The 15,272-nt window shown below is 37.3% G+C and overlaps 1 protein-coding gene across 2 annotated transcripts in view; it reads left to right on the top strand.

Moving 5' to 3' along the window:
• Positions 1-1,516: 1,516 nt before the first annotated feature.
• Positions 1,517-15,272, top strand: part of LOC127454415 (leucine-rich repeat-containing G-protein coupled receptor 4-like) — a 121,820-nt gene continuing 108,064 nt past the window's right edge. Inside the window, exons 1-2 of one of the 2 annotated variants that reach the window (XM_051721612.1) lie at positions 1,517-1,792; positions 1,908-2,191. In XM_051721612.1, coding sequence (XP_051577572.1) covers positions 1,980-2,191 — 212 coding nt within the window. In that variant the 5' untranslated portion in view covers positions 1,517-1,792; positions 1,908-1,979. The remainder of the gene's footprint in view (positions 1,793-1,907; positions 2,192-15,272) is intronic. The other variant, XM_051721605.1, reaches the window with a different exon arrangement.

A 15,272-nucleotide genomic window follows, 5' to 3' on the forward strand; every position in this document is an offset into this window, starting at 1 on the left:
TATAAAAAAGTTTATTTAAAGTCATATCCAATTTCACAACTTCGTTGCCATGACGACGCAACACCATAAACCCAAAAATTACCGTTAAAACACTATTTAAACAACTTTACAGCTCAAATAATACACAACTTTTAGAATCAGAATGCATTTAAGTGCTTATATAATATTATAAGCTTCACATTTCATCCTTTAAACTCTCCACAAATTGGCCCCATTCACTTCCATTGTAAGAAAGGGATAGTTCATCCAAAAAGGAAAATTCTCTCATCATTTACTCACCCTCATACCATCCCAGAAGTGTATGACTTTGTTTCAGAATAAGAAAAGTCATACACATCTGGGATGGCATCAGGGTGAGTAAATGATGAGAGAATTTTCATTTACGGTCAAACTATTCTTTTAACTTGTGTTGAACTGCAATATTTATTTAATTTGGTTAATTGATTGATTTACAGGAAAAGGAAAATTATATATATATATATATATATATATATATATATATATATATATATATATATATATATATATATATACACGACTGAAATGTTTCTCATGATCCTAAAAAATCTTTTGATCTGAAGGCGTATGCTTAAATGATTGAAATTAGTTTTGTAGACAAAAAAATCATTGTGCCACCATATTAATTTATTTCATTATAAAACTAAAATGTAATAAAAAAAAACAAGTTTTTGAAATTGATGACTTGGACCAAATAATAAAGAAAAGCAGCCAATAAGTGCCCAACATAGATGGGAACTCCTTCAAAACTGTTTAAAAAGCATCCCAGGGTGATACCTCAAGAAGTTGGTTGAGAAAATGTCAAGAGTGCATGTCTGCAAATTCTAGGCAATGGGTGACTACTATGAAGATGCTAAAATATAACACAGTTTTGATTTATTTTGGATTTTGTTTAGTCACAACATAATTCCCATAGTTCCATTTATGTTATTCCATAGTTTTGATGACTTTACTATTATTCTAAAATGTGAAAAAAAAAAAAAAAAAAAAAAAATTATAATAAAGAATAAGTGTTTCAAAACTTTTGACCGGTAGTGTGTGTGTGTGTGTGTGTGTGTGTGTGTGTGTGTGTGTAATACTTTAATAAAAAATAGAGAACTAAATTCAATGTGTGAAAGTTTTTTATGATTTTATGATAAAATAATAAATATATGTGTAATTATAATAATTTTATGTTATAATAATATTAAAATACTTTAATAATAATAACAATAAAAATAAGTATTATTATTATTTTAGCATGTTTACTGATGGCGTAGCTGGCGTAGCTGTTAATTAAGCTTTTTAACACTACCAAGTCATGAGTTAACTATTGCCTGTAGTTTCATACCAGAACAATTATCCAGCTTAGGTTAATAAATCATTAATATGTATAGAAGGGATGTATTAACATATTCAGAACCTCACGGGTTGTGCTGCTGGAAGAGAGAGAGAGAGAGAGAGAGAGAGAGAGAGAGAGAGAGAGAGAGAGAGAGAGAGAGAGAGAGAGAGAGCGTGAGGCTCGACTGCGAGCTGACTGTGTTTTTCTACAGGAAACAAATCAGAGAAAGGGAGTGAAAATAGTTCATTACCCGCCGTGTTTCCTCTCAGTTTTTCCCAGAGCCCAGTCTGTCAAGACCCGGGGATCCACGCTAAAAACTCTTTATTCGTGTTTTTGGAGGTGTGAGGCTCGAGACACCGCACAGAATGACCATTGACTGGCCCGATCTGCTTGTGCTTCGCGGGCATTAGGTAAGAGCACTTATTTACAACGACCGTGGTGAAAGAAAAGCAGGTAACGTATATCTTTTGGGGACACATTGTGTAGCGTCATTTTTTACTCCGTTAACTCGCGAATTCAACCTAAAGTCTTCCGAGAGTCTGATATTGTACTTGTTTTCTGGTTAAAGGAACTATCACAACCTCCGTTGACTGGCGAAAGAAACATCGCAGATTTGCCTTCGAGGGACTTTTGGGTGAAAATGAGGAAAATAATGGCATTGTTGACCATCCGGATGCTTATGCTGGGGTTGTGGATAGGGGTTCAAGCTGCTGCTGTTGCTGCGGGAGCGGGACAGTCCACTCCGGCCACATGCTCGCCTCTGTGCCGCTGTGATGAGGACGGAGGAGCGGACTGCTCTGGACGAGGATTGACCACCGTCCCCACCGGCCTCGGCGCTTTCACTTACTACCTGTGAGTCGCTACACACTGTAAACATGTTTTGTGACGGAAAATGAAACGTGTTTTTTGTGGTAACATCAAAGTTAACTGGTTTTACTGAAGTCAAAAATGTACTTTAATCTGATTAACTGTACCTGACAAATTAGGTTACACCAACTAAAGTAATTTTTATGGGTTAGATCAAGTAGAAGTAGATCCTTGAGGTACATGTAACTTTTTATAGTGCAGTAACATTCTACATCTTGCAGATGATCAAGTGCATGTTGTGATGGAGCTATCCTGACTCTAACACTTTATATTACAGTGTCCATGTTACATGTCTTAGGTGCTACTATAAACAATTACTATAGTAATAACAATAACACTGTGTCATTACAAGCAATTCCATAAAAACAAAAATAAATCATTAGAAGTACATAGACACCTGTAATGTAAAGTGCGACCAAACTAACCACATATTAATCAAATATGGTCTGCCAAAAAAAAACTAAAATTGTTCTCAGAGATCAACAGAGTGCACTGTAAAAACATTTTGTCAGGTTACCTAAAAATGTGCATCATGTTGTAACATTTAAATTATCTGGTTTCATTCAAGTCAAAAACTTCATGACTAAATCAACTTGAATACTGTAAACACTTTTGGGTTACAGCAACATAAGTAATTTTTAAGGGTCAGATCAAGTAGAAATTGCATGTTAAATGGGTCATCGTGAGGAATCAAATTTTCGTTGATTTTTATTTTTTTTACAAATAAAAGGTAGAGGTTGACTGATAGTGGGTTTTGCCAATACCGATATAACTAAGGTGGGGAAAAGAGGCCGATAGCCAATTAATCGGCCGATTGTTTTCAAAATCCATAGTAAGAATGAAAACTTTCCACTCAATGTAAAATAGTTTGGATCTTTATAACAAAATTAACATGCCCCATGCTGATTATTTTGTAACAGAATTTACATTGTGCTTTTCCCTATCAAACAACCTACTATATAATTTTTGTTGTCTTAAGTTATTTATTATACCATGACTATCTGTAGTAACAACTTGTACTATGAACATACCTTGGCTTTTCTCTGTCAGTGTTTTAATCTGCTGTCCGTCTCTCTGCATAGCCTAGTCACGTGACACAACATACTTCACCTGGGGCACGTTCAGCCCCGACAAAACGTAGCAAAACGTTTATTTAAACCGAAACGGTGGTGCGTTGAACACCCTGTTGTGTTATGCAAGCATTGCAATTATGGTAGCTGAGAAGAATTTTCGGAGCCTGATGAAATCAGTTTAAATATGTGTTTAATACTACAAAATATGCTCAATGTTACAGTCACTGCCCTTGCTGTCCAGAATAGCAGAGAACATCCCAATCGAGTGAAGGGATATGTGGAAACTGTGGTTCCTAATTATGGTGATCAAACATTTGCCTCGCATTTCAGGATGACAAGGCAAACATTTCTTCTAATGTCTTCAAATGTTGCATACACCAAGCTGCAGTGGACACATTTGTAAAGGACTTTAGTTGGATCCATTGTGCGCACTGCCTTTTTAATACAGCAGGGTTTATATACACGTCGCTTCTGATTGGGTAACACCTCTGACACACCCACCAAATGAAAGAAAACGTACCTCAAAGCCCGTTGCACACCATTTCACACCGTTTCAAGGAAACATGTAATTCAACCTGGAAACCGTAGCAAAACGGTGCACACCGTTTTGAGATTGAACGTGCTCCTGAAGTCACTGATTGTTTTTTATTTAACCTCTAGAGTGTGCTATTACTCTGTAGAATCAAGGAGTTCCAACTGTAGAACCCTCCAGCGCTGGACACGGAGGAATAAAAAAAACGGAAAACAAAAAACTATCGGAAATTATCCGCATTGATTTTTTCCAATTGCGATAATTAAAAATGCAACTATCCGAGCCGATTAATTGGTAAAACAATATATCGGATGATCTCTAAGAACATTGAATGTTACATTTATATATTGCTTTTCTGACACTACACTCAAAGCACTTTACATGCACATGGGACTCTCCTCAACCACCACCAGTGTGCAGCATCCACCTGGATGATGCGACAGCAGCCATATTGCATCAGTACGCTCACAACACACCAGCTGTTGGTGGAGAGGAGAGAGGAGAGTGATAGAGCCAATTCATGCATAAATATGGTGCATTTTCATAATTATGGACCAAGCTATCATTTTCCATCTGCGTCCAGGAGCCCGCAACGCCGGACCCATATTAACTGATAGCTTGGTCTATAATTATGAAAATGCACCATAGTTCTTCCATAGTATCCATAGTTTTAACAATGATATTTGTAATAGTTCATGTTAACCATAGGTAAAACCATGCATAGCTCCTCACTTCCATGATTAGTAATAGTAAATATGGCATTTTTGTAATGAAAAACAGCAGTCTAAATACATTTAGAAACTTTTTCTGCCACAACTACCATAGGTAGCCTAATACAGTACAGTTAGTGGTATTACAGTAAATCCATGGTAAATGATGGTAAGTGTGATCTGAGAATTAAAAAGCTTTCTAATGTATGTTTTCTCCTGTTTTCTTTATCAGTGCTGTATAGAGTGTGGGGGCTGTTTGTTTTAAACTAGATCATCACCGAAGGCTTCTGTACCGCATTCAAACGGGTTTCGCAATCCCTGCCGTGCATCTCACTGCGCATTTAAAATAGTCGGTTTGGTTGAGACCAGTCCGTGAATTATCACACCTGCTCTGCCCTCGTGTTGCTGTGATTAAGCCGTGTTGATAATAGCGCTACATGGGTCAGTTTCATTCCTCTTTTGAAGCGAGCAAAATGGACTCCAAAACATACAGATGACAGGGAAAGGCTCATTTATATTGACAAGGAAAGCGCTAACTGATTGATCAGTGAAATTTTGCGATCCCCTGCCATCTTACGTTTCAGAAATTAGCTCGCAGGCCACTTGAAATGAAGCGAGTTAGACACGTGTTGTTATGCTTTGACATCACTGTGAGTAAGCACGTGTATTTGTGTGTGTGTGTGGTGGAGTCCTTTTTGCAGTTTAGAAAGCACACAGCTGACTGGGGCTGGCAAGCATTATGTTGCGACAAGAATATTAAATTAACTATGTGAAATCCCAACAGCGGCGCACATAATTCTGTAGTGGCGCAGCGCTGCTGCAAAATGCATATAGAGGAAACAATGAAAGCTTTTCAGAATGCTATCAGATGTGTTGACTTTCTTCTGCTGTACACAAATTAAGATTTTTAGAAGAATATCTCCACTCTGTAGGTCCAAACAATGCAAGTGAATGGTGATCAGGCCTTTGAAGCTCCAAAAACTCCAGTGGTTTAATCAATGTCTTCTGAAGCGATCCAGTTGATTTTGGGTGAGAACAGACCAAAATGTAACTCCTTTTTTCTTTTTTAAATGATGATCAGGCCTTTGAAGCTCCAAAAAGGACATAAAGTCATCATAAGAGTAATCCATACGACTCAAGTGGTTTAATCAGTGTCTTCTGAAGTGATCCAGTTGGTTTTTTGTGAGAACAGACCAAACTCCCTTTTCACTGTGCCTCTTGCCACTGCAGTCTCCTTGGCGATCATGATTTCAAGCTCGATTACACTTCCTATATTGCCATTTAGCGTTCTGTGCATGCGTCAAGAACTAGGAAGTGTAATCGAGATTAAAATCATGATCGTGTCTAGAGACTGCAGTGGCAAGAGGCACAGTGAAAAGGGAGTTTGGTCTGTTCTCACAAAAAACCAACTGGATCACTTCAGAAGACACTGATTAAACCACTTGAGTCGTATGGATTACTCTTATGATGACTTTATGTCCTTTTTGGAGCTTCAAAGGCCTGATCATCATTTACCTGCATTGTATGGACCTACAGAGCTGAGATATTTTCTAAAAATCTTTTTTTTTTGTGTGTGTTCAGCAGAAGAAAAAAAAATCATACACATCTTAGAAGGCATGAGGGTGGGAAAATGATGAGAACGTTTGTATTTTTAGGTGAACTATCCCTGTAATATCTTCAACTAAATTTAAAATGTATCCAAGTGTACTGCACTGTAAAAAAACAAAAACAATGTTAACTGCTTTTATAAGTAAAAAAAGCATATATGACTGAATGAACATGAATACATTGGGTTACACCAACAAAAGTAGTTTTTAAAGGTAAAGTCAGGTAGAAATAGCTCATTAAATTCTCAGCTGCACATTTATAGTGTGTAAATTACCATTAGTGACAAGTTTTTGATGCTGTCTCCTTTTGTCTTCTTTGGCTGAGTACTCTCATCAGCTGCGCTAATGCTTGATGGCTAGTTGGCTTTGAGTTTTCCCATCACAGTTTTCCCCACTGCCAATATGAAGGACTGGGCTGAGCCAAAGCCCACTGTGGCATAAGTGAACCATGTCCCTCACCTCATTAGACTCTACCAGCATTTATTGTGTTGTGACTCTGTTGTGATTAAATATAGTACTTTGTGCCAGAGGATTTTGAAGCACTTCTGGAGGAGTGTTTATCCTGTAGCACTTTCTTGGAGCCCGTACATTTTGAAAACAGCTTGACCGTGCTCTCGAAATATCTCTGCCAAGCAGCAGCGTGTAACCCAATGCCAAGCTAAGTCCAGTTTGGAGAAGCGATAAAGCTAGAAATAAAGCCACAGAGTTAACACTTGCTGTGGAAGTGGCCATCTTAAATATCACTGTATGATATGCAAATGGTGGAGGGGGCTGCATATTGCGGGCATCAGCAGTTTTCAGCAGGATGTTAACACTCTCTGTTGGAGTTATCTGTGGGACATTTTTTTGTTGTAAAAGGGATAGTCTACCCATAAATGAAAATTCTGTCTCCATTTACTCAAAGCTTTTAGCCTTGATGAAGGCGTTTGTGCTGAAAAGGCATTGGCAAATAATGTTTTATTCCTTACATTTCTCCATTCCACAAGTGTTGCTGGATTTGCTTTTCACTAGTACTTTGTTTTGTCCAGGCACCTTGCTGGTTTTGTGAAGTTGCACAACAGTCCAAATTTTCACTCATGTTTATGTTAATAACTTTTGAACCGTAAGTCCTAGAGACAAAATTCCCCTGATTCCTGAGCTCATGCCAATTAGAAAGCATACAATGGTTTCAATTTCCGCCTGACAAGATTTTCCATTTTTAATTTTCAGAAAAACCTACTTTTTCAAACTCGTCCTAGGCCATTTGTCCGGTTTGCACGAAAATTGGTGTGCGTCATCTGGGGACACTCAGGAAAAAACATTTTTAAAATAATTTTTATAGACCAAACCATTTTTGAATGGCGCTTCAACAAATTCAACGAAGAACGCGGCAAATTGGGTTTGAGGCTGTATCTCCACAATGCTTTGATGGATTGTGACGAAACTTGGTATGTGTCATAGCCGTCGTGCCCTGAGGTGACCTGCAGCGTTTCGGTGCAGTGCCCCTATGGGTCAGGAGATATAAAAAATGGCAGTTTTTGCTTATAATTTTTGAACAATTTGGCCGAAAATCACGAAACTTGTCTCTTTACATTCAGTTCTACTTACAGAGTCAAACGATACCCAATTTTCCCATGTCGGCCATTTTTGGCATCGGCAATTTTGAATTTTGTCATAAAATGCTGTATATTACGAACGCATTGGCCTATCGTTATGAAACTTTGCATGTGTGTCATCAGCAACATGCCCTGAAGGTGTCTAAGAAGTTTGGGTCTGGCACCACGTAGTGTCCAAAAAATGAAATAATATACCTTTGTGACTTTTAACTTTGAATGGTGCTGGTCTGTTTTCACGAGACTGGTCTCGTTATGTTCCTGAGGACTTGCCGAGCGCAACAATACCGCATTTGCAATGGTTCGCCTTATGGCCTGTTGCCATTTTAAAATTAGTTCCAAAACTACTTTAGCGAATTGCTTCTAGGCCATTCAAACCCAGAACAAAACCACCATCAGGAGAATAGCTGTAAGCAAGTTCTTTCATATAGGGAGGAACATGGCAAAATTTTTATTTTAAGGGCCAGGTCGATGATTTTAAAAGTTGTCTCCACTTTTACCTAAATGGATATAACTCTTAAAATGAAATTAGATATTTTCACCAAATTTGACACACTTATATAAGAGCTCAATCTGAGAACACATAGAAAAAGTTGCGGGGCTTGGCCACTTGGTGGCGCTATAATAGGAAACAACATGAAAGTGGCTGTAACTACGGAACCATCCGTCCGATTGACTTTGCATGCAGTGTCTTTGTGGGAGTTGCCATCATTGACCATGAGGACAGTCATGCATATATATACGAACATGGCCACCATTGGCCAATCATCAACGAATTTGACAGCGAGCACGCCAGACAAGGCTGTAACTTGGTTATGCTTTGGCCTATTACGAAACTTGGTGCATGTGATAGCTATCATACCCTGATGGTACCTGAGCAGTTTCGGAACAGTGCCACCTATTGGTCAAGAAATATGAAAAATAACTTTCATTGCTCATAACTACTTAATAGTGTGGCCTAAAATCATGAATAATTGGGCTTATAATCGAATAATTTGGCCTATGTTCATGAGACTGGTCTCATCCAATTTCTTGTGTTATGGTTATGACAATGATGCCATATGTCCTATGATCTGCCCTATTGCCTGTCCACCATTTTGAATTTCATTGAAATGATACTTTTTCTAACTCCTACAGCATTCATCTGATCTTGACTTGAAACTTGTCATCATGCTTCTTTGTTTGCTCAAGCTGCCGATGATGGGCTTGACCCCGGTATTGCTGCTTGTTGCCACCAACATGGCCAATTCAGCTATTAGACAAGGTTAACAATGGCCGTTCGGAATGAAACGTGATGGACATATTTGACAATTAAATTGGCCACTGGTTGATGCTGTGAATGGTTTTGTATAGCACAGTGTTTCACAAAAACACAAGTAATTCATATCTTATGATAGCTGTCTTCATTTTGAGCAACTTTGCCTCAAGAACCATTGGTGTCAGTCATATCATTCGTGAAATATTTGAGATTACATAACATTTGCGAACTAGCCTATGCCGTTCATCAGACCTTTGCCAGATGTGGCCTATGTCATCATTACACCATGCTTGCAAAAAGTTATCAAAAGCGTTTTGATAGACCAAACCATTCTCCTTTAATGCAACAATAATCTGAGGCTGTATCTTTTCAACGCTTTGGATAATTGACATTAAACTTTATATTGTGCCAATATAACCACCGCCTGACAATACCATATAAATTTGGTTGCAATACCACCTATTGGTCAAAAGTGAAATTAAATTCTATTACATTATAAGTAATTGGGTTCATGGATTATAAACCGCTTTGAATATAGCATTCAAGCATTGATTTTTGGCAGTCACATTTTCTGCCATTAGTCTGCTTGGCCCCGGAATTGCTGCTTGCAGCTATATTTTTCATTGGATCTGTTTTCCACACAATTAAAGTAAATGGTGTCTGAGGCTAACATTCTGCCTAACATCTCCTTTTGTGTTCCATGGAGGAGAGAAAGTGATACAGGTTTGGAAGGAAACAAGGGGAGTAAATAAAGACAGAGTTTTTTTTTTTTTAATTGGACTATCCCTTTAAGTTTTAACTGAGTTAACATTATTAATAGCACATACTGCAGGTGCATTTTGTTACATACTGCCGTTTTTATTGACCAGTGTGAGCAAATTCTTTATCAGGACATGTAAAATTGTGAGTAAACATTTTTAAAGGCTGTAAAAAATATAAATAGTAAGAACCTTTATGAGATTTGTCAGTATTTTCTTTTATTTGGAACATAGACTGATTATTCTGAATGCTCTGGGAAGCATATGTATCTAAATAGTTTGTGTATTTTAGCTCATGGAAATGATGGAGGCGAGTCATGGTCCTGCTTTTGATAAAACACACATTAATTGATCAATCCACAAGTGATGCTTAGCAAACAATGGGACAACTGTCAGTCAGTCTGTGCAGTAATAGTCATTGGGTTTTGTCATGAGCTGTGAAATGCGCTGCCACCCATCCAGTAGCACTGCTACATTGGCCCGCTGCACGCTTTACTGCATTTCTGGTATTTATTTATGTAATTGATAATAGTAGGGCAGTTCTCTCTGCCCGTCCTCTCGGTTGCCTTCAGCTGTCGCCACACTGTCTGTCCCTGCAGAGAAGGACAGAAGTGGAGAATTTGTGGGAGAAAGGACAATTGAGAAGGAAAAAGACAAAAAGACAAAGGAAAATAAAGTTTGTCGAAGAATGTTTGGGAATTAGGAGTTGCATGAAAGGGAGGGATACAGGGGGGAATGCGTGAGAGAAAGAGAGTGTGGGTGACACAGTTTGGTTGATCATTATTCCCGTTGTGCTGATAGTAGCCTTCAGTCTTGTGGGGTTAATAAAGTTTGCTCACTTCAACAGATTGTTGTGCAATGGTTCAGGCTAATCATACTCTGTTTAGGTGGAGTATTGGAGCAGGGCAAGTGAGAGACTTAGGATTGGCTTAAGGAACAAATATGCACTGTAGAATCGCTCCACACCAGGGAAACTTTGACCTTGACTGTGGGGATGGGCGATTTTTAAAAATAAATTTTTGTTTTTTGTAAACTTTAGGATGATTCACGATTTGATTTTTCAACTTCTAAATGATCTGAACTAAAAAGTAACTCCAGCATGATTCAAATAACATATGATTCTTTATTAGTACGCAAGGCAACCTGGTAAGAGAAATCAAAGTTCTTTTCATTATATGTGTGCAAGAAAAATTCACACACAAAAAAACTACACCACACAGGAAACTGTCAACATAGTGTGAATGTAAAATAAATTAAAATCAGATGTTGAGAAATAATAGTATAAAATAAGAAAACTGCTAAATAATTCTTAGCCAATGTAGGTATTCATTTTTATCTAAACCAAGCCTATCTAGAAAGTTATCTAGAAATCAATATCTAGAAATGATCAAGTTTATCTAGAAAGTACTCATTGTACATCAAACAATTTGTTTGATGCATACCTAAAATCATTTATGCAGAGCTACACGCCCACTAGAAGCTTGCGGTTGGCTAAGGGACGTCACCTTGTTGTACCAACACAAAGAGGCACCAAAACACTTTCCTGGACTTTCAGCTTCATCATACCACGTTGGTGGAACGACCTTCCCAACTCCATCAGTGAAGCTGACTCACTCTCTGTCTTCAAAAAACGCCTAAAAACACATCTGCACTTAACCAGTCATTAAAAAAAAAAAAAAACTTTCAACTTTGCACTTTAATCTGTTTTGTATACTATTCTGAAGCTAGTGAAACTTTGTAATACGGCACTTTTCGTACCACTGTCTCCTTAAGATGATTCGCTTATGTTTTCCTCTTTTGTAAGTCACTTTGGATAAAAGCGTCTGCCAAATGAATAAATGTAAATGTAAATGTATGTATAATCATAAACCGCTGCTGATAGTGTCCAGGGCACACAGTGCCTTCTAGTGGTACACTATCTGAATCATCATGGTAAAAGAATGAGCGGTGAATGTTTGATTCTCCCATTTATAGCCAATCCATATGAATTGATATAGGGCTGAAACGATTAGTCAATGTTATCGACAAAGTCAACAATGAAAACTGTCAGCCAAATTTTCATTGTCAAATAGTAGTTTGATCTCATTTAACGTAACATGAGATCATATGAAACTCTAATGATGACGTGCGAGAGCAACACTGCAGTTCACGCCTGACTGAAGAGAGGAAGAAGTACACAGCTCACAGTCCAAATGCACTCTGAACTTTCCAAACAGCTTCAGGTGATGTAGATCGCAAATTATGAGGGAATTATATGTCCCGATCTAAGGGGGAGAAATTGAAACCACCCGGCTGAGGCACACTTGCGGGGACACTCATCCCTCGAGCACATGCTTGCTCCAGCTAGATTATAATATGATGGCTCGTGACTTATTGAATCATAATATGTGTCACTGTGCATTTCTTATCGTGAAGGAAATTGGCAATACGCAGCTTTATTAATAAGAGAGAGTTTGTTTTTTTGTGAGTTAAAGATGGATTGAAGTGAACAAAAGGTGAGAGAGGTTGTCTTCGCCCCATTATACACTGCAAAAAAATACATTTTTAATTTGTTTTTGTTTTGGCTTATTTTCCAATATAAATATCTAAAACTCCTTTAAAACAATGTACATTTACTTTAGCAGCTATACTGCAGAATAATTTTTTTTTATCTGAAAATGTTGAATATAATATTAAAAATACAAATATTTTAAAATATCTAAAAATCCTTGCTTTTAGAGAATAGATCTAGAATATAAGTATTTTTTTGTCTTTACTGCACTCGCAGAAGTATAACCAAGTGACAAAAATACACTTTTATACAAAATACACTTATATTTAAAATCTATTCTCTAAAAGCAAGTCTAAATATCTTGTTACTTCTCAAGTAAATGTATCTTGTTTTAAGGATTTTTAGACAATTTTAAATGGAAAACAAGACAAAAACACTTGATAACAATAGGATTTGTGCAGCTAATTTCTTTACTGAATTAAACTTAATAAAAAGTTTTTTTTCCCCATTTAATTCAGTGAATGTCATTTAGAGGTATTTTTAAAAGATGATTTTGTCGTCTTTATTGTTAGTAAGCATGCTTAATACAACCTTTTAAAGAGGCCCTATTGTGCTTTTTGGGATTTTACCGTTCCTTTAGTGTGTATTATAGCTGTTTGTGCATGTAAAAGGTCTGCAAAGTTACGAAGCATAAAGTCCATGCCAAAGGGAGTTACTCTCTCCCACAGAAAACACTGCTCCTGAACTGCCTGAAATGCCTGGTATGCAGTCTAGCCATTACTTCTGTGACATAGCTACGTCAGTATGTAACACATTTGCATAATGCCCGCCTCAGGAATGTGCTGCTCAGGAAGCCTTGGGTGCTGAAACTCGGTTATGGTAAGGGGCATTACATTTCCGACACATTCTCTAAGCAGTTGACCAATCACAACAGACTGGGCCAGCTGACCAATCAGAGCAGAATGGGCTTTTCGGAAAGGGGGGCTTTAAAGAGACAGGAGCTACAACAGAGCGTTTCAGACAGAGGGTGAAAAGAGGTGCTGCAGCAATATACAGTATGAGAAAAATAATGTGTTTTTTCAACATTAAAGCATGTAAACCTATTCTAGTAGACCCCCAAAATAAAATTATGAACCTGTAAATGAGCATAATATGGGCTCTTTAAGTCGAGGCACAAGCTGAATAATCGGTTAAGATCTAATGATTAATTGTTGCGATAATCGCCGAATAGTCGAATAATGGTTCTAATAATCATTAGATTAATCGATTATCAAAATAACCATTAGTCACCTAACTAACGCTTTATTATGGTTATTTAAAGAAAAGATGCACAGAATGCAGAGGCCAGTGGAAGCAGGTATATACATGCATGATGGATGAAGTTGAACAACAATCACATTGTACATTTGCACTGTAAATATTATGGTGTCTTTCATACTTTCATATCAGTCTCCATGTTGTTAACCGGTTATGTTCATTTTGGAGTGTGCACACATGTGCGGCTGATCAGATTGGAGACGGCATTAAGCCAAGCGCTATGACATTTTTTTATCTTCATTAACTAGCCTTTGGTGGATTGACAGTGTATCTAACTATAGAGTTTGCTAATATTTTCATGCAAAACCTTGATTACTCGATTAAAAAAAAAAAAACAATTGTCAAAACGTACATTTTAATTAATCGAAAAAAATCAAAAAAATTGCCCAGCCCTACTTGACTGTACTGTATGGGTCAAATAAACTAGACTCGACAAAATATCTATGTACTGTATCTGTTAAGATACAAAGGCACATCCTTTATAGTCAAACGCATGACTCCAAACCTTTATTGTTGACCCTCAATACTTTTCGGTCTACCTTGCATCCCCTCACTGACTGAAATAATTTTTCTTGTGTATATGTGTGTGTGTGTTAGCTGAGTGCAGTGGGGATATACCCCCTTAAACCGTCTGTATACATGCCATTAGCCCACTCTTGTCTCGTCCTCAGTAAAGCCCTTCAGCATTGAGGAGCTGGAATGTGCCTTTGTGTCCCATTAACAAAACAGAGACGCCATGTTCTTTTCCATCTTAAAGGCTGTGGGAAGGGTTGCACGTCTATAAGCTCATTCAGATAGAACCAGCAGCACCATTTTTCCACACCTTGCCTGGACTGAATGTATAGAGCGATTAGTGACCTTTTTGCACATTCAGTGTAGAATACAATATTGTGTCTGTGATGCAGAGGAGTATTAGACAGAAAATAACTGGTGGGGTAATGGTGGCAGTTTGAGAGCTGTAATGCAAATTGGGATGAAGGGGGAATTAATTTACATAAAGTATTTTTATATGGAAGCTGCAGAGTGCCAATTAAAAAAGAATGAGGAAATAAATTATCAATCTATTAATTTGAAAATAAAAACATGGATAAATAAACCAATTCATAAATGGACAAATAAATAGACACATTGTGTTTATTTAATTCACATTTAAAAATGTAATTATATTTAAATATAAACCATCTATGACATGTTAATTGCCATTACCTGTGTCAATTAAATGTAAATTTAAAGCCAAAGTAAAATGGAAAAGAAAAGCCATTGGCAAATAGATGACGAAAAGCAACTGGCAAATGAACGAAGAAAAGCAACTGCCAAATGCTTTTGTTAAACGCAAATTAAAAAGTGCATTTCAGAATGACTTCTTAATGTGCTATTTTATTGTTACATTTAATTGCATTTTAAACATGAATTAAATACATGATTTATTAATGCACAATTTTATTGTTAAATATAATTACATTTTTCAACGTAAATTAAATAAACATTTAACGGTGTCTATTTATTTGCCCATTTTTTTTTTTTCACCCAATTTGGAATGCCCAATTCCCAGTGTGCTTTTTTAAGTCCTCGTGGTCAAGTATTGATTCACCTCAATCTAGGTGGTGGAGGATGAATCCCAGTTGCCTCTGCGTCTGAGACCATCAACCCACGCATCTTATCACATGGCTTGTTGAGTGTGTTGCCACAGAGACATAGTGTGTGTGGAGGCTTCACGCCTTCCACCGT

This window comes from Myxocyprinus asiaticus, chromosome 2, assembly GCF_019703515.2.
Source record: "Myxocyprinus asiaticus isolate MX2 ecotype Aquarium Trade chromosome 2, UBuf_Myxa_2, whole genome shotgun sequence".
Classification (NCBI taxonomy): domain Eukaryota; kingdom Metazoa; phylum Chordata; class Actinopteri; order Cypriniformes; family Catostomidae; genus Myxocyprinus; species Myxocyprinus asiaticus.